At 41.9% G+C, this 23,639-nt stretch overlaps 1 protein-coding gene across 4 annotated transcripts in view; it reads right to left on the bottom strand.

The window, feature by feature from the left end:
• Window positions 1-75: 75 nt before the first annotated feature.
• RABGAP1 (RAB GTPase activating protein 1) overlaps window positions 76-23,639 on the bottom strand; it is a 176,147-nt gene continuing 152,583 nt past the window's right edge. For 3 of the 4 annotated variants that reach the window (XM_030817779.1, XM_030817781.1, XM_030817780.1), the window contains 7 exons: window positions 16,135-16,227; window positions 15,593-15,703; window positions 7,095-7,199; window positions 6,139-6,222; window positions 5,388-5,459; window positions 3,187-3,384; window positions 1,678-1,860 (listed from right to left, as the gene is read on the bottom strand). In XM_030817779.1, coding sequence (XP_030673639.1) covers window positions 1,738-1,860; window positions 3,187-3,384; window positions 5,388-5,459; window positions 6,139-6,222; window positions 7,095-7,199; window positions 15,593-15,703; window positions 16,135-16,227 — 786 coding nt within the window. In that variant the 3' untranslated portion in view covers window positions 1,678-1,737. Of the gene's footprint in view, window positions 1,861-3,186; window positions 3,385-5,387; window positions 5,460-6,138; window positions 6,223-7,094; window positions 7,200-15,592; window positions 15,704-16,134; window positions 16,228-23,639 lie in introns of all 4 variants that reach the window. The other variant, XM_030817778.1, reaches the window with a different exon arrangement.

Genomic DNA, 23,639 nt, shown 5'->3' with positions numbered 1-23,639 from the left:
GTGCGCAGGGGATGAGGGAAGAAGGGGAGGCGACAGGAGTACATGATGACAAAACTGGTTTTTACAAAGCAATGCTGTTTGTACCAAAATATTTAATCAATATGCTGTTAAAATAAAACCAACAAGAAACAGTAATACAATTTTACTGGTTTATATTTCAGTTCATAAAGTTGACACACTGAAACTACCTTAGCACAATGTCCACACACCTAGCATTAGATAGGCTTACAGCTATTTTGGTAACTGAACAAAAAAGACACAGAAAGCAGCAAAGGGGATGGTTGGTGGGGAGGGGGTTGCCACTTATTACCTCCCTTATTACAGATAACCTCAGCAAGCGCTAGTACGGCCAATAAGAAAAAGAGCTACAAAACAACCCGAGTGTCTTTATATACAAAACCAGTGCCTCTTGTAAGCAGCCACCTCAACACTGAACGCAGAAAAAGAGGATAAAACCATCTGCGTGTCAGCCTGTCAGCATATCGCTATATAAATTAAGTCAAAGTTGTTGTTGTTGTTTTTTTTTAAAGGTGCTAAAATCTCCATTCCATAGCTTTGAAGTGAGAACTTATAGCCCATCTGAACAGTGAGGTTTGCACCCAGGCATACTCTGAGGAGGGCCCAAAGGCCCAGCCCATCTGGGAGGGACAGGCCTGGAGGATGGAGACCTCGCAGCATGTGCACCCTGCGCAGACATTTACAGACACGCCACTCAGTCTTTCTCGCTTGGACAACCTGTTGTGCAAAAACACTAGGAATCTTGAAGTGAGGGAGCCCTGTCCACAGCTCTCGTAATGGCAGGGAGGAGAGCAGAGCCCAATGAACCTTGAGTGAAATTAAGTGCTCAAATAACCACATAATTAAATTGTGCAGATCAGCAGTCCTAGTCTGGAATTTAAACACTGTCAACGGGGCATATTGGGAAAGATATTTATATATATATATATATATATATATATATATACACACACACACACACACACACACACACACGCACGCACACATACACACACGACACATTAAGCAAAATAAGATTTGTCCATGTTATAATCCAGTCTCACAGTCAAGTCACCCACCCCGGCCTTTTGAAGTCATTTGGCAGCTAATGCTAAAAAATAACAGGAACTATGAGAGTTGCATAGAATTGATCAGAAACATGAATAATGCCAAACTCAAAACCTGCACATGATACAGTTTAACAGAACCAGGTGGCTTCAGATGCAACTATGAAACCCTCCTATTTAAAACAAAGTGCTTCTCTCTCCATGTCTACCTGGGGGACCTTCTGCTGGCATTGAAGCAGAAAAGAATTATTTGAATTTCTGATCCCCTGCCCCACCCTCACAATATATATATAATATGTATATTAAAAAAAAAAAGGTTTAGAAAAAAAATCAACAGACTGAAGGATCCCCTAACTCTGATCATGTAAACTCAGCCTTTAGGCTGGGTGAGGTGTTGGCCTACACAGGGAAGAGGCCTGGGAGGTCACACTGAGGAGTGATTTCTAGAGTGTCCAAAGCATCAGCTGAGCTAGCAGGCCTGTTAGTATCAGTAGTCTTACCCCAGAGGTTGCCTGCTTCACGAGCTCTGGTCCAGTGACCTACCAACATGCGTCTATGGATCTGACTTAGGTACATTCTGGTCCTGGGACAAGTCACAGAATCACACATCTGGCCAAAGAAGGCAACAAAAGGTGTCGTGTTTTCTGAAGGTGTCGGGAGGCGTCAGCGGCTCTCAGCAAGTCTCTTTCCCTTGAACCCCGGTTGCTGTCTTTATGGAGCTCAGTGTTCGGTTAAACCACGTCTTCTTGGCTGCCTGCACCTCATTGAGGGCAAGCCCTAAATGGTGCTCCAAGTCCTGCAAGAGGAACAGTGCGCATGAGGATGCTGGGCTCACTGTCAATGACACTGGCTCCCCAGAGGAGAACCAAGACAAGAATGCAGTCTATTTACTCTGGAGAGGCCTCGGGAAATTCCCCCAGTCTCAAACTGGCATAGAAATGCCTGGAATGCCTAAAGATTTGGGAGCTTTTAGTTAAGATCTAATTTCTTGCCTGGTCTATTTATTAAAACAGTCTTCTACTTTCTATGTCTCCCTCTTCTGTCCACCTAATGCACACCAGGCAGACAGCTAATGCTCTACTTCTGATGACATCATTTCATTTTGGCAAAAATCTTTAAACTCCCTAGCATGGCATTTGAAATGCTTCGCAATCTGGATCCACACACTGTCTTCCAGCCGTAGCGCCACCTCCATCCCCTGCTGCAAGGAAACAACTCCTGAGGCTCCTTCCTGGGCAGCCACTCTCCTCCTTGTGCTGCTGAACATTCCACTCCCTCTGCCTGGAATTGCCACTGTTCTCTCTCTCCTGTAGCTACAACCCCTGTGCATTCTTTGATCACAGCACAGCTACTGCTGCCTTGGTGATGCCTTTCCTCATTATTCCGGGTAGTCACACTACCAGGCCTTAGCTTTGCAGTCCCAGACCTATAACAGGGCCTGCCAAAGAGCAGATGCCCAGTGAATGTGTGCAATGAGGGAGAATCAGCCCTAAAGCTTTTATCCTGAACTTGTTCCCTCCATAAACAGTGCTTAGGGTTTAGTGGTGCTGGTGGACCTAGCAATGCATATAAAGATGACCAAAACAAGCCCTAACTTCTTCATCAGGAAAGGAGGCTCAGATAGGTAGTATATTCACAGTCACAAAGCTAGTTAAGTGGTGGGAACTGGAAGAACAAAAGCTTGCATTTATAAAGCCCCCGACATTCTGCCAAGCCATTTGTGCACACTATCTTACTTAGTCCACAAACCAACCTATCAGATAGGGACTCTCATCATTTCCATTTGTAGATAAGAAACCTGAGATGTAGGGAGGTTACTAACATAACGTCAAACAGTTCAGTGGTAGAGCTGTGTTTCTAAAGCACTGTCTTCTCATCCCATCAGAAGATTCCAAGCTTTGTGTATCATTCTCAATATGACAGTGGAAATCCTCAAGACAGGCCAAATACTGATGAGACATCCACTGGCCAATAACAAGTCCTGTATTTCTTCTCATGACAACTGTGACCAATGTTTAAAAGGTGGGGAAAAACCCCAAACCATAAAGATAATTTCTGGGGTTTCTAGTGCACATCAGGAAACCCAGCCCGCAGGCATGTGTCTGAGCTCTGCTGCTGTTACCTGTATCTTACACTCGGCCTCCACCAGCTGGAGTTTGGTCTGTGCCAGTTCTAGCTCCATCTCTCTCAGCTGGTTCTTGAGCGTCTCTTTCTCTTCATCCGTGTCCTCATCTAAAACCTCCTTGGTTGAGCTTATGCCTTTTACACGCCCTTCTTTGTTGAAAAATTCCCGGCACCGCTCACAGTCATCCACTTTTTGCTGAAATGGAATGTTAGATGTGAAGAAAGAAGAGGAACTGGCCCTTTAGGATGGTGTGAGCATCTCCTTTGGGGGACACCAAGAGACGGCTTCTCTGTTGAGCACTACAGTTTCTGAAAGCCTGTGCTCTTTGTAAACTGGCAGATAACCTACTGGAAAAGCCACTTGGTATTATACACCAAAAATAATAAAAATATCATTGTCTTGATACAGTAATCGCACTTCTAGGAACCCAGGATGAAAAATGAAGCTGTAACTAGATAAAAATTTATGTACAAAAATTTTCACTGTAGAATTGGAGACAAGCAAAAAAGCGGGGGATAAACTATTCAAAAACAATTAAATATTAAATATACCGTGCTATACTTATACAAGGAAGTACACAGCCTCTAAAAGGTTTTTGAGGAACTTTTTATAACATTGGAAAATGGATGCATGCTGGTTGAAATAGAACACAAAAATGTACATAAACTATGATTACAAATAAAATGTATTCCACATTTCATCAAAATAAGATGCCATTAACTGTAAGAAATGTCATTTTATGTTCCTTTCAGAAAACATTCTGCCAATTAAACCACAAAAAGCCAATTATAAAACATCCCACTTTCAGAGATGTAAATGTGAAAAAAAAATGCTTATCTCAGAATGAATGAAATTTTAGATGTTAAACACCGAACAAAGACTGAAAGAATACACACCACAGTGTTAATAAAGATGTTATATGTGAAAAATGTATCATAAGGGCTTTTTTCCCTTATTTACTCTTCCAAATTTTCTGCAAGAATATTAAAGTTTTAGAATCAGAAAATAAGTTCTATTTAAAAACCAGATCTGGTTGGCCAGGCGCGGTGGCTCACAGCTGTAATCCCAGCACTTTGGGAGGCCAAGGCGGGTGGATCACGAAGTCAGGAGTTCGAGACCAGCCTGGCCAAGATGGTGAAACCCTATCTCTACTAAAAATACAAAAATTAGCTGGCGTGGTGGCACAAGCCTGTAATCCCAGTTAGCTGGGAGGCGAGGCAGGAGAATAGCTTGAACCTGGGAGGCGGAGGTTAGAGTGAGCCGAGATGGCACCACTGCACTCTAGCCTGGATGACAGAGCAAGACTCTGTCTCAAACACACACACACACACACACACACACACACACACACACACACACACACACAGATCTGGTTAAACATTAATTATGACGAAGGCCAGTGTCATCCTGCTCTAGGTATAATGTTGCTTTGCGCAAACATGGCCATGAGCACAGAACTTTCCCAAGTTCCTGTCCTCTGAGCTGTAAATATGTTAGTGAGGCACTTTTCAGTAAATTGCTTATCTTAGTAAAATCTGACAAGTACTGTAATACAGGTAGAGCTTAAAGAAAGCACCACGTTATAAAAACTCCTAAGCTGCCAACGAAACATCAAACAATTAAAGTTCTAAACTGGGCACAATGGTGCCCACCTGGAGTCCAGCAGCTCAGGCTAGGTAGGGATTTCGCTTGAGCCCAGGATTTCAAGGCCAGCCTGGGCAACATAATGAGACCCTGTCTCTAAAAATAAAAAAAATAAAAATAAACTAAGGTCCTCATTGTACTTGGATGTGTTACAGCAGAAGGCACGAACTCAGAACAACACTGGAGAGTGACAAGCCACAGCACGTGATTCTGACCTCTGCACCCCCACCACCTCAAGCAAGACCTATCACTTGCATGACCCCTTCTCCTCAGCATCACACTGCTGACATCGACTGCCTTACAGACATTTGGAAATCATGGGGCACTTGCACTTTGAGATCTAAAGCTAGAGCTTGTTTGATTTCATCTGTACACCCTTCTAGAGAAAACAGGCGTAGTGTTAGTTGTCAACTACCGAGCCAGGACCTGTGACAGGTGCCTTATTGCTTAGATTCTCTCACTTTTGAAATCAACTGCCTCCTCCCAAAACCTGTTTATAAAGCCATAAAATGAAGTAGGTGGTATAAAATCTTTTAGATAAAGAGAAGTCTTACCCGAATTTTCTCAATTTCCAGCTTATTGGCTGTCTGCTGCTTCTCCAATCTTTCACTCAACTGAGAACAAATCTAAATAAACAAATATAAAACAACAATCTCTTGAGCAATTGTAATCATCTGCATAAATTCCGTAGTGGAAGCTGGAATATGTAAATTGAAATTAACATAGTAGCAAATAGGCTGCTACCGCTCAGGAGGGGATATGAAGTTGATGGATAAGCAGGGGTTCTTCTAGCTATGCCGCCTCTGCATTCACTGGCCTAGGACTTGCAAAAACCAAGCAGCACCACACTCAATGGCCAATGGTTTCTGAACACCTGCCAGACGCATGAGCCAGCAAGAGATCCTAGTGTAGGAGGGAACAAGACCATTCCGTTATGTTCTTAAAACTCAACCAGTCAGGGGAATAAACGGTTTAAAACTACACATAAACAAAAGTTCCTAATTCTGAATCTGAAATACATACCAAAACATACTGTGGTTTTAAGTACCTACTATGTGCTGGGCACTGCCAGGCACTCTACAAACATGGTCTTTTTAAATCCTCGTAACAACCTTCCCAGGCAGGGATGATTTTCCTTCTTTTGCAACTGAGAATCAGTGAAGCCACTTGTCAGTGCAGGGGCAGAGCCAGGATCTGAAACCAGAGTGCTTGCATTTGGGTTTGGGGGCTGGGGGCAGGTATACATTTTATCCAGACTACGGACTCCCAGATTACACAGCCCAATCCCAGGGTACTGGAACCTACCTGCTTATAGTCACCAATGATAGAACTGTTTTTTTTAATCTCAGATTCTGCCTTGTCGAGTTCCCGACGGCACATTTCTTTTAACTGCACACATAAAAAAGCAAAAGGGACTATGTTAACAGAAAAATAAAGGAAGTTCTGCCACCAACTGCTTAGTGCTAGTCTCCCCAAAAACTGCTGAACCAAACCCTGGAAGTCCTCTAATTCAGCTACTTTCTTCCTTCAATCTTGGCAGCACTAATCCCCTGTTCCTGATGCAGGAGAGGGAGAGAACAGTTAAAACTACCAAAAACGTCAGACCCTATTTCAGATTGAGGCTTCTGCTGGAGGCCTTCCCTGCCAGTACAAGCCAACCTGTGGACCTTCACTGACAGACCAGACACAAACCAAAGAGCTCATAAGAGGACTGCGGGTTTTCAGCATCTCATGATTTCTGTAGAAAGGGCTTTTTGCAGTCTCTCACCCCAGCCAGTCCTGCCTCCTGGAGGACCGTGGTGCGACGGGGGAGGGGGCTGCTCCCGGGCGCACAGCACCCAGAGCTCTTCCCATGCCTGCAGGTCTGTGTCTCCAATGACTATGGAGCACTGGCTCAGAACATGATTTCCCAAGCTTGCTCTATGAGGGAGACAGCAGAGGACAAGTAGGGAAACAGCCAGGCATTATATGATGTGTGCTTTCCTTCTGCAGAAATTCTACCCCCTCATCTTTGGTATGCTCAAATGCCGACACACAGAAATTCTCCTGCCCCAACAAAGGATAGGCTTCAACCCACTGTCTCCTCCTAGACTTTAATTAGGAACCATTGGACTTTACATAGTAGGGGGAGGAAAAAAGGTCTTTGGAGAGAAACTGAAGCCAGATGTCTCCAGGTTTTCTAGTGCCAACAGGAAGCCACCAGCTGAACTCCCAGTTCTCAAGCATTTGCAAGACAGAGGAATGTGGGAGAGTTCCCTTACCTGAGCAGACTCTTCTTCCAGCCGTCTTTTCTCTTCTTCTGCATCAATCAACTTCTGTTTGGTCATCAGCAGCTCCTTATTCAGAGCATCTGCCTTTTCCTCAGCCTGAAACATTTAAGATATGCTGTCACAAAACAAGAATTGGGAACTGCAAAGGGTTTACATTACTTAGCATAATCCCATTTTAAGATGATGGGGAAACTCTGAGTCAGAGAGGGGAAATTATATCCCCAGGGTCACAATGAGAATACACTCATTGAGTCATGCATAAGTGCCTGTCCCAGTCTCTTGCTCAGAGGTAGTGCAGGGCAGTAGTTAGGAGCTTAGCCTTTGGCATCAGACAGCCTGGGCTCATCGCCCATTGTTCACTGACCATGTGCCACTTGGACAAGTCATTGAGAACCTCTCTAAGCTTCCGGCTCTTCATCTGAGGGATAAGGCAAGAAAAGCATTCAGCACAGTGCCTGGAATACAGTAAACACCAATAAAAGGTAGCCATCATTATTATTATTAATAAACTGGTTTTCTTCCTCCAAACTGTGTTTCCTCTGCTTCATCCAACCCGTCTGGCATTTTTCTCTTGTTATTACCTGATAAAGGAGGCTGCCCCTTTCCTGGCACTTTTTCTTATCTTTAATGGCCACTCTCCACCCCAGTCTTTTTCTAAAGCATGCAAAAGGTCTAGTGGGCGTATCTGTGAGTCCTAGTGAAAATGATGTACTTTTGCCTGACATATGAGTTCCTGGTGCTGGTCACTCCAAGGATAACTGAAGGACTGACTACACCATATGAGAGAAGACTCAAGGACTAAATACAGAGGGTCTCTGCTGGGCTCCTGATATGGATAGGATTTCCCTGAAATTCTGACATCACCTAAAGTAGTATAACTGGGCCACTGAGTTTTCCACTATACTCTTCTTCCTTTCCTGTATCTTCTTTGGAAGAAACAGGTTCCAGAGAGCTGGGTCCTTAAATAGGGAACTGGGCCAGGCGCGGTGGCTCATGCCTGTAATCCCAGCACTTTGGGAGGCTGAGGTGGGCAGGTCACAAGGTCAGGAATTTGAGAACAGCCTGGCCAAAATACTGAAACCCTGTCTCTAATAAAAATATACAAAAAATTAGCCGGGCGTGGTGGCAGGCGCCTATAATCCCAGCTACTCGGGAGGCTAGGGCAGCAAAATCGCTTGAACCCAGGAGGCAGAGGTTGCAGTGAGCCGAGATCGCACCATTGCACTCCAGCCTGGGCAACAGTGCAAGACTCAGTCTCAAAAGAGAGAGGAAAAAAAAGGAGGAACTGAGAATGGCATGATACGCAGATTCAAAAGGCCATTAATTACTGGCAAACTGCAAATGCACGCAATTAAATGCAGCCCTGCAGTTATGTCCTTCATGGGGAGTAGCTTATCATCTCCTCTAGCTCAAACCCAAGAAGCAATCAAAAAAGGAAATGAAGAGAATCAAACAACAGGGAAAATATACTAGTAAGGAGAACGAAGTCCTGTTGAAGATTCTATTTTACTTTAACCAAGAGAACAACCTATCCTCTCTCCCTTGGACTCGGTTAACATCTTTTGAGCATTACATTGGAGCATGTGCTACACACTTATGTTCTGTCCTTTTCTCATCCTCACTACCTTGGTAGATGATGATTAATACTAAGACTGATTCGGAGGAGTATGGAGGAGCCTGCTGATGAACTGTGTCTTCTAACTCAACAATCTTCTCTGCCCACCCCAACTCCCCAGTTTATAAAGCAGTTAGGTGGGGAAGTGATTTCCCCAAGCTGTCACTAGCATGTGGCATAGCTGGAATCTGAAACCAAGTCTTCTGACATTGAGTCCGGCATTTGCACCACCACTCCTAGAGCTGATTCTCAAAGTCATGCCAATGGGAAGGTGCACAGAGGGTACTGGCCTGACCCAACCAGGGTCCTCTAATGGCACCACACCCACTGCACATTCTATTTACATCAGCATATGAGGAGAGGGCATCTGGTGATAATAAACACATTCAGACTTCTAGTCACGAAGGATTAACAGGGACCAAGTTTATCCTCCTACTATAAACAGAAAACTGGATAGAATATATGAAACAGCTATTTTCGGACACTGAGAACAATAAGTGCAGAACCGAGGTTTCTGGAAGGAAGAAAACAAACAACGTCCTACTTTCACCCTGACTTTCTGCTTAGATTCCAAGCAGAGCATGAAAGCCTCAAAGGGTTGCGACAGGAAGTTAGGGTGGCTGGAAGGCATGGGACAGGGCTCTGGAGAAGAGGGAGCTCTAGAATAGCTTATCAGGCAACACAGGAGATAAAATGAAATTTTGAAAATACCCAATTAAACCAAAGAATACAGAAAGAGAAAACAAATGCAGAAGACGAATAGAAAACAAATTATCATTTGGACAAAACAAAAACCCATTTTAAATATAAAGACACAGACATGTTAAAAGTAAACAGATGGAAAAAGATGTACATACCACACAATACCATGAAAACTGGACTGGCTATAGAAATATCAGATAAAGTAGATTTCAGGACAAAGGGTATTACCAAGGACAAAGAGGGGCATTTCATAATGATAAAAGAGTGACCCTTTGAAGGTGTAACAATCCAAAATGTATGCAGAAATTCAAATTACATGAAACAAATCCCTATATAACTAAAAGGAGAAAAAGAAAAATCCACAATTAGAGTCATAGAAACTTCCACTGTGCTCTCTCAGGAAGCAACAGAACAAGCAGAGAAAATCAAGTTGTTCTACATAAGACTTGAACACTATCAACCAATTTGGCCTAATTGACACAGTACACTCCACTCACAACAGAACATACATACTTTCCAAGTGTATGTGGTACATTCACCCAAACAGATTATATGATAAGCTATAAAATAAGTAATGGTATATTTTAAAAGGATTAAAATCAGGCAGGCTATAATCTCTGATCACATCAGAATTAAATGAAAAATAGAAAAGTTTCTGGGAAAAACAATAGTTGGAAATTAAATTATATACTACTAATAAACTTGTATAAGTGAAAGAATAAATCATGAGAACTGAATGAAAATAAAAGCACAACACATCAGAGTATGTGGAACACAGCTGAAAATAGTGCTTACATGGAGATTTCTGATTTTTTTTTCTTCAAAGACACAGGGTCACATTCTGTTGCCCAGGCTAAAATGCAGTGGTATGATCATAGCTCACTGTAACCTTGAACTCCTGGGCTCAAACAATACTCCCATCTCAGCCTCCCAAGCAGCTGGGACTACAGGCATGTGTCACTATGCTCAGCTATTTTTCAAAAATTTTTTGTAGAGACAAAATTCTTGCTATATTGCCCAGGCTGGTCTTGAACTCTTGGGCTCAAGCAATCTTCCTGCTTTGGCCTCCAAAGTGCTGGGATTACAGGCATGAGCCATTGTGCCTGGCTGAGATTAATAACTTTAAATGCTTATTTTAGAAAAGAAGAAAGGTCCAGAGTTATTCAAACTTCCTCTTTAAGAATAAGCCAGAAAAAGAGCAAATGAAACCCAAAGAAAGTAAAAGCAGAAATCAATGAAACAAGACAACAGAGAAAGCTCGATAAAACCAATAGCTGGCTTTTTTTTTTTTTTTTTTTTTTTTTTTTTTTTTTTTTAGACAAGGTTTCACTCTGTCACCCAGGCTGGAGTGCAGTGGCGTGATCTCGGTTCACTGCAGCCCCTGCCTCCTGGGTTCAAGTGATCCTCTCACTTAAGCCTCCTATGTAGCTGGGAATATAGGCATGTGACACCACAGCCAGCTAATTTTTGCCATGTTGCCCAGACTAAAGCTGGCTTTTTGAAAAGATCAACACAATTGATAAACTTCTAGCTAGGTTGGTTATGGAAAAGTGGGAAAAAGAAATGACGTACATCAGGAATGAAAATAAAACATCTCTACATATCTTATAAATATTAAAAGAATAGAAACAACCTTATATCAACATACTTAAGATGAAATGGATAAATTACTTGAAAGACACAAATTATAAAAACAGACACACAAAAAATTAGAAAATTTGCATAGCTCCATATCTAGAAAAGAAAAAGAATTCACAATTAATTTCCTGCAAAGAAAATTTCAGGTCTGCATGACTTCACTAGGGAACTAAAGATTTAATCAAAGAACCATCATATACAAAGTCCTCAAGAAAACAAGAGGGAACACTTCTCACTTCATTTTATGAGGCCAGCATTCCCCAATGACAAAACCAGACAAAAACATTAAAGAAAACTCCAGACAAATATTCCTTATGAACATATAAATGTTTAATAAGAATTAAAATCTTTAATAAAAAATAGAAACCCCAACTGGAGTTTATCCTAGGAATGCAAGGTTGGTTTACACTGAAAAGTGAATTTATTTCACTATATTAATAGAATTAAGGAGAAGTACCCAATGATTATCTCAACAGACACAGGAAAAGCATTTGACAAAATTCAACACCCATTCATGACAAAAACTCTCAGCAAACAGGAACAGAGGAGAATTTATTTCCTCAACCTACTCTACGAAAAACCTACAGCTAATGTCCAGAACCAGGCAATGACGTCCACTCTCACCACTCAGCATTGTTCTGAAGATGCTAGTCAGTGCAGTGAGACAAGAAAAAGTGAGGTAGACAAATATGAAAGGAAGAAAAACTGTATTCAGAGATGATATGATTGTATATGTGGAAAATCCCAAAAATATATATTTAAAAAGCTGACAGACTAACAAACGAGTTTCTACAAGGTCACAGGATAAAAGGTCACAACACAAAAACCAACTGCATCTCTAGAGACTAGCAATACACAACTGGAAAGTGAAATTTAAAAAACAATACCACTTTAAATAGATTAAAACATGCACGTCTTGTAAATTGAACACTAAAAAACACTGCTGCTGAGAGAAACTGAAAAAGATCTTAATAAAGGAAAATTTTAACATGTTCTGGATTGAATGCCTCAACTGTTGTTCAGATGTCAATTCTCCCCAAATTGATTTACAGATTCCATGAACCTCACTCAAAAGCCAGAGGCTTTTATTTCTAGACGTTCACAAGCTGATTCTAACACTGATACAGAAATGCAAAGAAAAACAAAGTCAGAGAACTCACATGAACTGATTTTAAGATTTATTATAAAGCTACAGTAAGCAAGACAGTGTGGTACTGGCTTAAGGACAGACACAGAAATAGATGGAGCAGACAGAATCAAGAAGTGAACCCACAAATTTAGGGTCAATTGATTTTTAATAAAGTGGCCAAGCTAACTCAATGGGGCAAGTTCAGCAATCTGCAAAATGTCACAATAACTTAATAAGGAGCCGAGCCAGAGTTCACATCCTGCTGGACAGCAGGTGGGCTCACCAGCAAGTTTTCTTCACTCTCACGTCTGTCTTAACACAGAGGAGTGACCCTGATAGAGGGGACTCGGATATGGTCCTATCAGCTCTGCAGGGACCTTCCATAGGTTCCCCTCATCCTTTTAGCACCAGTGTCAGGTCTAGTCATAACTCCCATTTCATACAGAAAGCTTGATTGGGGTCACCTAGGAATTAAGTGGCTGACATGGAATTTCTCCACAGCTGCTGTGTGAAGAACAGCGAAAAGTGACAGGTGATGAATAACAAAAGTGGTGTATAATCAACCAAAAATATAAGAGGGCTCTGGAAATTTTAAAGCCTCACACCAGAGCTTTTCTCTGAGATGCAGGAAGGAAGGAGCTCAAAGGAATGATGTTCTTTCAAAAACCTAAGTCCCTAAAGTAAAAAGCTAATGAAAGGGCCCCACACTCCTCCCTTCAGTGAGGAAGAATCTAGCTGATTTTCAGTGACGATTTAGAAGAAACTATAGAGAGAAGTCTAACTTGGGAAGGGAAAGTGAGTGTGGGAAAGGTGTGTCTGCAGCATTTTAGATGACTGCAGGATGGGCCCTGGTGTGACGCTCCCGAGCCCTGCCATCAGCAGGGACCCTGCCCTGCCGCCTGCTTAGGAGGGTGAGCTCTGGTGTCAGGCCTTCAATTTGAGGGCTTGGCCACTAGCTGGGTGATCTGTGTGGGATAATTTAACCTCTTTTTGCTTCAGTTTCCTCATCAGTAAAATGGGGATCATAATTATATCCCTTCTACAACACGGGCTACTCTGAGGATTTGATAATATATAGAAAGCACTTAGAACAGTGCCTAGCACTTGGTAAGTGCTCAAGAAATGTTAGCTTTTATGTCACAATCCCTGGTCCTCATGTTTTTGATATGGTTATGACATCGATTCATAGCTCCTTGTCCCATATTTACTGTGGAAACAGGCTGGCACTGTAAAAAAAAAAACAAAACAAAACAAAAAAAAAGCCTGGGCATTCCAGTTCCATGGGCCTGGCTCTGCTTCTTCCTGGGTACCTTCAACTGAATCTCAAGTTTTATAGCTGTTAAAAAAAAAAATCCTCATCCATAAATGGAACTTACATTACTGTTCTCTCAAGGCTGAGGTAAGGGTAAGAGAGATCAAAGTTTAGTAAAATGCTTATCATAGTGCCTGGCACCACAAATCATCAGTAAATGGGATGTCATATTATAATTCTTATTATTTTACACTCCTAATATCAGGAATGAAACCTAGTTCTCTGACTACTGTCTCAGGATAAGATGACTTGAAAAAGGGTTTATACTGTTTAGGGGCAGGTTTTAAGAACATAAGTAGTCTATGACTCACTAGTGGGTGTCACTGTTAATACTGGGCCTGTTAGACTGGAAAATGCAACAGCTCAAACTAAAAATCCACCTGGAATTTTAGCCTAAGCTGCCTCTTAATTTCACTGTAGGACACAAAAGCTCCTTTTCGAGACCCATATTTTTTTTCTTTTCCTTTTTTCCTCCTTTCTGCATGACCCACGGCTGCTATGAGGACTGTGTTGGGCGCACACCTCTGACCCTGCTTCAGTAGTCCCTGCTCCATGTACACCTGCCTCCCTCCACTCACTAGGCAGAAATACCCGAACAGGGAGAGAATGACCCATATAGTGTTTCTACAAAGAGGAACAGAGGATATGCTGGGAATTTGCACCGTAAGGAGGAAACTCAACCCTGATGAGCAGACTGTGGTAAGCCAAAAAGCCGTCAAGAGAGCTCAGGTTCTGGTCATTGAGGGCTAATGACCTTGAAACATTCTCCCTGCCCTGTTAAATTCAGTTATTTGTAGATGACAAGCAGACAAGCAGAGGGAGCTAACATTGCCTGTGCCTGATTTTTTTGTTTAATGATGCTTTCATATACATCTAATTATGTAATTCTCTCTATACCTTGTGACATAGCTATTATTCTGCCACCCCTCATTTTATAAGGTATCCAAGGTGAGCTAAAAGTAAAGTAGCTGGCATTAGAATCCAGGTCTATCCTACATTTTCTGAACGGGTAGATACTGTGGTCTCTGTCTCACCTGTTAACCACTTTGAGAATGTGATGAAACCATAGTCTTTCCACCTAGGAGGACTAAACGAAAGCATAGCCTTTCAAGGAAATGAATGAGTACACAAAATTTTTGTAAGCTTCTGATGGATGTCAAGGACATCCTGAAATTCATGGACCCTATTTCAGTGCATATAATGTAAGACCCCTGTAAAAATCCTCAACAGCCTGAACCCATCCCTGGAACTTTAGGAAACCAATGAGCAGAAAGGTAATCCTAGGAGCCTGGCAGGGAAACCTAAAGGGTTGGCAAACTACAGTCCAAGGGCCAAATCCAGCCTGTCATCTGTTTTTGTAAATAAAGCTTTTAATTGGAACATAGCCATGCTCATTCATTTGCATATCATCTATGTCTACTTTTGCTAAGTAATAGCAATGGAGACTGTAGGGCCACAAGCCTCAAACACTTATTATCCATCCCTTTACAGAAAATGTTTGCCAACTTCTGACCTAAACCATAATCGAGAGATGATACCATTTCTTCTAAGGTTAGTTTGCAGTACAGAAAATAGAAAAGGGTTTCTGCCAGGAAAGACATCACTCCAAAATTGTTAAGATTAGGAGAAACAAAGAAAAATGAAACATCTGTCAACAGAAACTCCTGATGAAACTGCAAGTTGCTGAGGTACTGAGCTGCATTCCAACTGGCAATGCTTTTTCAACAGGCACGAAATACGTAGGATAACAAAATCTCTTCTTGTCTGAGGGGGGAGGTTAAGGTAATTATAATGATTAAATGCTCCTGCCAATTACAGTAATATAAGAATTAGCCACAAGGTCTCTTAATCAAATGTTTGGGAAAGAAGCTCAAGGATCATGTGCAAAATGAGAAAAGAATGTGGTAAGGAGGGCTTTGTGAGACAACAGATAATTCCTGAAAGGAGGGAAGTGACACTGACAAGCAAGTTGTATCACAAGAGGGAAACTTTACAGGTGGCTAGAATAACAATCACTAAAATTCCAGGATTTCTCTTGGGGGGAAAGTCAAGTGTCTCAGTGCGATCTTTCCCTTCAGACCCATTGGACTTACGTTATCCAGGTCCTTCCGTAGTGCAATCTTGCTGGTCACCAGCTCATGGGCTAAGTCATCATTTTCCTGTTCCAACCTCATGTTAGCTTCTTGTAGACGCCTATTCTCCCGCTGAAGGGTAGAAAGAAACCAGTTACAGACACATAAAAATCAGATGGAAATGAAAATTTCTCAGGGCTAAACCTCAAAATAAATTTCTAAGTCCTGTGGAAACAATAAGAGAAATGGCTGGACCTGATGTGTTTCCAAATCAACAATTTCTTATTTTCTAGCTCCATAAAGAAATACTTAACTGATTCAAGTGACCTTGTCAAGCAGCTACTATTTGTTAACTGTGACGAAAAGCCACTGAACTGTAACAAACCAGGCAGCTGGTTTGAAGCAAAAACAGATCTTGCTTGCTAATTTGCAAACTCAAAACTAAAACCTGAACCTACAGAGGAACTGAATTTTAAAAAGGACTCAATAAAGCTAGTTACAGGCACAATCATATGAAATGAAAGCCTGGGAGCTCCTCACACATAGGCCGCAAGCAAACAAACCTCAAATCGCTCGATGGGGTCTTCTTGCTGGGCCTGCTGTTCCCTCATGGTGTGATATTCTTTCTCGTATTTTTTCAACTTCTTCTGACTAATCTGTAGGATAAATCATAGGGTAAATTAAGAAGTATTAGAAAGTAGTGGGTGCTTCAGTGCCTGCACTGAAGACCAAGACTTCTGGTGGCCTGGGCAATCTCAGTCATTATGGACGTGGTATTTCCTAATTTTTTGGAGGGAAATCATCAGAGTAGGGTATAAGACCAGGACCCCAAATTCTCAATGCGTTTAGAGTTCTGTTGGAGATGTTTGGTTCCTAAGGCTTTAACTGACAGTATTAGAATGAACACCCTACAGATGGCTCCTCCTACAAGTTCTGGGTCCTATTTGTCCCTAATAATAATAATGCCACCATTTTATTTAGCATATACCAGTGCTGCTGCTAAATCCTTTAAATCTGTGACCTCACAGCACCTCTACAAGGTGTGCTATTCTCATCCTCATCTTATAGGCAAGTTAACTGAGGTATAAGGAGGTTGGTTATATAACTTGACCAAAGTCACACAATAAGGGACTCGGAGATCTGGGATTTGAGCCCTGGCAGTTGGACTCCATCCGAAGTCCTCACTATACTAGCACCTCTCTATTCCCTCCCTTTCCTCTCTCCTACCTCCTTCTGTGCTGCTTTCAAATAGACAGTTATCTCTACCCTTAAAAACACAGCTCTGCTGACTACTCTGCTTAGATGCCCTGTCACCCCATCAGATTATTGTTCTCTTTCTCTCAAGCCTTTTCTTACCCACCATTGCAAACCACAGGCCTTTATCTTCACCTCCGTTGCTTCAAGACCTGCCCCTCCTTAATGTAAGTCAGGCCTTTGCTCTGACTACTCTATGAAAGAACTCCCTTGAAGGTCACCAGTGGTGTCTTTTTCCTCTGTCCAGTGGTCTTACATCTCCCCAGCTAAACTTCAAAACTCCCTGACTTTCATGCTTTAACATGACCAATCTTCTCTGCTTTCTTCTAGAAAATCTTTTCTCCCTTTATTCTCTTGACTTTCCTTCTACATAACAGGCTTTCCCCCTCTTTACTGGTTGGCTCTGTCTCCTTCTTCAAGCTAAACTATAACCAAGGGCAAAAAGATGCAACTGCCTTTTTTTTTCCTCTTTGAGGAAGCTGCCTTCAAGATGCAACTGCCTTTTTTTTTTCCTCTTTGAGACAGGGTCTCTATCACCCAAGGTGGAGTGCAGTAGTGTGATCTCAGCTCACTGCAGCCTTGACATCCTGTGGCAAGTTGATCCTCCCACCCCAGCCTCCCAAGGAGCTGGGACTGCAGGCACACGACACCACACCTGGCTGATTTTGATTTTTTGTAGGGATGGAGTTTTGCTATGTTGCCCAGGCTGGGTAACTATCTTTCCTTCCTCTGAACAGCTAGCCATTCCCTATGGCATTTTTTTAAATTACATGTTCAAAAATTATGAGATATAATAGAAAAGTGATTAAAAAAAAAAAAAGATGTGTGCGATTTAAAGACTGATTATGGCTGCGTGCAGTGGCTCACACCTGTAATCTCAGCACTTTGGGAGGCCAAGGCAGAAGGATCACTTGAGGCCAGGAGTTTGAAACCAGCCTGGGCAACACGGCAAGACTGTCTCTACAAAAAAATATAAAAATTGGCCAGGCATGTGCCTGTAGTCCCACCTACTCTGGAGGCTGAGGTGGGAGGATCCCTTGAGCCCAGGAGGTTGAGAATGGAGTGAGCCAAGCCAAGACTGCACCACTGTGTCCCAGTCTGGGTGACAAGAGCGAGACTCCATCTAAATAATTAAAAAAAAAAAAAAAGAATATAAAACTAATGGTCATCCCTTCCTGAAGCTTCAGTAATCAGCACTAAAGTGCTGACACGGAAATCTGCCTGTTAGTCCCCAGGTTCAGGTAACTAGGACTCTCAGATCTACTCCACTCTAACTTTCTTATTTTACAGATGAAGAAATAAGACCTAGAAAAGGGACAGGATAGGCCCATGTTTGCTGCGTGTTGGTGTCAGTGTCTCCAGATGCTCTCAGTGGGAGAGTGTGTTCCTCTCCCATTGACTGTGGACACCTCCCCTAGTCAGGCTGTTTGCAGGTCTGCCTCAATCACAGCTCTATTCCTGGAGTCTGGCTGCTGCCCAAGGTTAGGCAGCCAGGAAGACAGCATTCTGCTCCAGCTGACCTCTATAGAAAGATGCTCACTCAACACCTGGGGTGAGGCCACAAACTGGAGCAAGACATCTTTAAGCTGAGATCTTCTGCAGTTTAGGGCCAATGCTAGGGTAAACTTTTATTGTGTACCTAAGGGACTCACAAAGAAAGCACCTAAATAAAATGTCTATGCAATCAGTAAGTGTATAGACAATCCTAACAGATCAATAGTAGTGGAAGAGAAAATAAATGTGGCTGTGAACAGCAAACACTTCATTCCCAGTGCTTTTGCATTCTGAATAAATGAGAGGAAGGGCAGTGGTTATGAGGCTCCCATGGCACTTTATTTAAAAAAAACGAATTGATACCAAATCCTGTAAAACATTTTCACAAATCTTCAAGATTCTTCAACTTTTCATTCTCTTGCTGGGGTAAGGAAGAATTAACATTTTCCCCCATAGATATATGTTTTAAGAGGCTAATTACAAAACAATGTCTTCTATGTTTCATTAACCCTTATTATAGCTGCCTCACCCTCATAGTAATAGGGTTGATTCTCCCTCAGTATCATATATAACAAGAGTTGGTGTGTGATAAGTACCTGGTAAATAACAGAACCTTTACACGGACCAACATCTCATTTGCTTCTTACATTCTCATGATAGGATATGGGTGTTTCTTTTCATTTTTCCCATGACTTCCAAGTATTCTGCATTGAGTATGAATTATTTTTATAATTAGGAAAAACAGAATGCTGTTTAAGTATCATTTTCATAATTATACCGGGTTTCTCTAAGAGCTCTGCTTATTTCTCTAGCTGATGGTCTTCATTTACTTCCGAATCAGTCCTCAGGGGTCACCTCTCAGGAATGGGTGTACACAAAGCTCTGCTGTCTTCACAGACTTTGCTGGTCCAGAGTCCTGACTTCTTCACCAGCTCAGTCTTTTCCCAGTCTTCACCCTCACCTCTTCTCAGTCTCTCTCTTTCTCCCTCCCACCCTCCCTCTCTCCCTTAAACACTCACCACAAACACAAAATCAATAAAAACACCATAGCTTCTCATGGGTTCACGGATGATGCTGACTTTTGCCAAATGGGTGGCTGCATACCAAACCCAACTAGTTTAGGCTGCCTCTGAGGCACCAATTCCAAGAAAAAGACTGATGCCTGAAACCCGAATGGGGAACCAGAAGGTGCCAGCAGCAGCAGCGGCATTTTAAGCCTCCTTTTGAGGCCATATCTGGCAGAGGCCAGCACCTCCCAGCCTGCCTGTGACATTATGAATGTCTTCTCCAGGCCAGAACTGTCTCTCACTCATTGTCCCCTGTTCATGCATAGCGAGTACCCAGAAATGCTTGCTGAATTACTGAGAAAGGACTCTCTTTTCCTTGCATTGACTTTTCTTCTGAATGGAAATGGCAACCAAAGTGGACATACAATGCAAGCATGTTCCTTCTGCCTGGACAACCTCATACCTGGCTCACTCCTATTCACTTTTGGGATTACAGTTCCAACGCCCCTTCTTTAGCAAACCTTCCCTCATACTCTCGTCCTGTCAGGCCAGTTCTTTCAGTTATATAACATTCTTACAGCATCAGGTCAATTCATCCATGGCACCAATCCAAGCTCACGATTACGTAGGTTTCTACTTAATTGTCTGTCTTACCACCAGGAGACAGGCCATATCTGTTATACTTACTATTGTATCTCCAGTGCTCAATGCTTGGAAAGTAATTGGGACTCATAAAAATAGGATGTTAAACAAATCAAAGCCAAAGGCTTCCTTTTTACCTTAATAAAGATGCAGTAGGGACATTTATTTAACCAATAGTTAAGCATTACTATGTGCAGTGGCATTAGCAATACAAAGATATATAAAGGTGCCAACGTACAAACTCCATGAGGGCAGGAAGTCCTATTCATTGTGAAATTCCTAATGCATTTCACACAATAAGCATGAAAATACTTAAGGAACAGAGACTTAGAAGTCCAAGACTCATTTTTTCTCTCTCTTACTTTTAACTTTTAATTGAATTCGGGAAGCAAGGGAAGCTATGGATTTAGACTCAGAGCTCTGAATCATACCCGCTGTTCACTGATTCCTATCAGAAGGCTTTGGAAATCATAGCTTCACATAGAGGTATTTTTGCCCTCGGAGAAAATTAAATTTGAAATTCAATCTTTGTTCTGTTTAAATACACTTTGTGGGGGGAAAAGAAGCCTAACAAATACTTAGGATAAGATTGGGTTTGTTGGTAAAACCAACCTTATACCCCACTGTATTAGCACAGGGGTTCTTAACACCGTTAGAAATAGCACTACGTTGAAAGTCTCCTGAGAGCCATGGTTCCTCTCCAATAGAGTGCACAGAAGCCAACTTCCCCTCTCCCTTCACAATCAAAACATTCTACACACCATTTCAGAGGGCTCATGCACCCCCTGAGGCCTGTCCATTGTCCCAGGTTAAGAAACCTTAAATTAGAGAGAAGGAACAGACTTGATACATGCCAGTTTGTTATTTTGATAGAAGCACAAATTCAGTCCAAAACCTCTCTCCTTTGGTCACTCACTTGTCATTAGTCTGTCACAGGAACTGGATAATGTGCTTTCTTAAAATCTATGGCACTTGCCCTGGGGAAGCTGGTCTCTGATCAGCCCCTGGAACAGACAGTGACGGCAAGGGCATCACAAATGAGAAAGAGTGAGAGTGGCTGCTCACCTGGGCAGGTGTGATGTGGTACAACCTGCCCACTAAGAGCTCAGGCTGTGCAGGTGGAATGGACCAAGGCTGGAGTCCTGGCTCTGCCAATGACTTACTGTGTGACCAAGGGCAAGCTGCCTAATCTTAAGCCTCTATTTCCTCATCTGTAAAAATCGTAACAGTCCTTATGAAGACTATTGTTATGAAGATCAAAAAACATAAAATATATATAAAGTCCTCAGAAAAGTTCCTAGCACACAGTAAAGTATTTTCAATAAATTTTAGCTACTATTTGTCGTTATTACCTGGCATCTTGTCTTGACTCAAGAGACACAGCTACAACTCTGAACATGTGCTGCAAACAAAGAGCCATTTTAAACAAAGTCAATTTAACACAGAAAAGCATGAAACAGGCTACCATTGGAGGTGGAGCTGCTTTCGAAGTTTGGCTTAAAAAAGTGTTGCAAAAATCAGAATCTTTGCTGAGCTGGAGTCATAGGGAGTCCAGTGAGGTGGGAGGTTGAACTATTAGTAGCTCTGCATGGCGAGAGAGAAGCATGTTGTTGGGTGAGTGGGTAGACGGTGGGGGGTAAGAAAGAGTCTGGTACATTGAGGAGATCCTGACTCCAAAGTCCTCATTGCTTCATGTGGTAGGACTATCAGAAAGCTAAATAAAGAAATCTGACACAAGTCTATCTTCCTGTCTAATGCTTGGGACAGGGACTGATTTTCAGTTACTGATAAAAAGAACCTGAGATTTACTCAGGACTTTCAAGATAACAAGATGCCTACATATCTACTATTTTATTTACTTCTCAAAGCAACTTACTGAGATGAGTAGAGCAGGGATTATCTCCCTCATTTTACTGGTGAGGAAGTAAGACCTAGACCTATCTATCTAGGTCTTATTTCCTCATCATAGATCACATCACAGGTGATACTTATCATATCACAGATGGCTCACATCATACCGTATCATAGATAGGTGACTTGTCCAAAGTTAAGGACCCAGTGTTAAGTGGCAATGCCAGCATAAGAATGCAAGTTTGGGGTGATTCCTGTTTCTTATTTATCTCTGTGGCCTGCTCAGTGCTGAACACCTAAGAAAATCTACAAGCATTTGTTGACTTGAACTGACTTAAGGAAAGTACCCTGGATGCCTGGGCAAAGGTCAAAACAGGGCAGGCCAGAAGAACACTGGTATTTGAGGGATGCAAGCAGCAGCCACTTTAAAGGCATCATCTTATTCTGTCACAACCCTGCAATGTTAACCTACCCTGGGGTCACACAGCAGAGGCAGAGCCAGAATAAAAGCCAAGGTCTGTGGGTCTCAAAGGTCTGCACTCTTCACCAATGGAAATAAACATTCTATTTAATTTCTGAGCCTTTTTATTTAATTTGTTCAAACAGTTAATACTCAAACTCCTTCAAAGATCACTAAGTACAATTAGGTATTCTGGTTCTACCACCAGAGTGTTTTTCTAAAATGGGAGAAGCAAATTAGTAGCAGAGAACCCAAACAGATAAGGACTAAGGGAGACCAGCTTATTAAAAGAAGGCAGTGCCCACTGCTACCCTTGCAACAACTGGCAAAATTTAGGGTTCATTACAGACAGAGCACCCATTCAGAATTTTCCACATAAAATCTGATTCTAAAAGGTAGGAACAAGCAAAGAAATAAAACTACACTCCGGTCTAGTTATAAGGAAAGCTGAACTTTGTGTAGTGGATAGAGAGTAAGTTTCAACTCTGACACGAGATTGAGATTACATTACTAACATCACTAAAAAGGGTAACACACAAATGGCTCCTGTCCCATTCATTCAATCCATCATTTACAGTAAAGCAGAATGCCCATAAGAATTGACTTCAGAGTCGGAAACTCTTGGGATCTAATCCCAACTCCATTAGTTACTAACTTTATATCCTTTGAGAGTTTACATCAATTCTCTATGTCTCAGTATGCACATCCCTAAAAGGCCCTCATATGGTCACTGTGAGGATTATTTCACTATATGAGAGCACTGTGTATGATTCTGCGAGTCCATCAACAAAGAAGACTGATGAAGTCGCTGCCCTCAGAGAGCTTAAATCTAATACATACTAACTACACAAACAATTTGAACAGAGAATGAAGTTCAAACTAGTGTTGTTTTTAAGCTCTGGAATAAAAATATCCCCCAAGGGCAAATGCTGAAGAGTTTTCTGTTTCTCCAAATAGCAAATGGTTAAGAATTATATTAATTTGGAGACACTGCTATTTGGTTTTTGTACTAGTATCTTTTCTTACAAGTAGTTTGAAGTCTGGCACATTCACGTTGTGTTTAAAATGACACGTTCAAATGAAGCAATGGTTCAGCAATTCCATTTTACCTTAGGCAGGATTCTATGGCAAAATGACCAAGTCTTCAGGTCTGATCTAGGAAACTCACTGGGCCATCTCTTAGAGCATGATTCTTGGGTCTTCTAAACTAGCCTCATATGTCTCACTTGTTCTAAAAAAATGCCTATACAGACATGAAGAAAGAGCTTCCCTCGCATATTTCTTGAATCAAAAATTTAAAAGACCTTTCAATATTCCCCTCTAAAGACTATGCAAGGTGCAGTTGTATGAAAGGGCTGTG

Source organism: Nomascus leucogenys, chromosome 8, assembly GCF_006542625.1.
Source record: "Nomascus leucogenys isolate Asia chromosome 8, Asia_NLE_v1, whole genome shotgun sequence".
In the NCBI taxonomy this organism is placed as follows: Eukaryota; Metazoa; Chordata; class Mammalia; order Primates; family Hylobatidae; genus Nomascus; species Nomascus leucogenys.
This window is presented reverse-complemented; position numbering and strand designations above follow the sequence as displayed.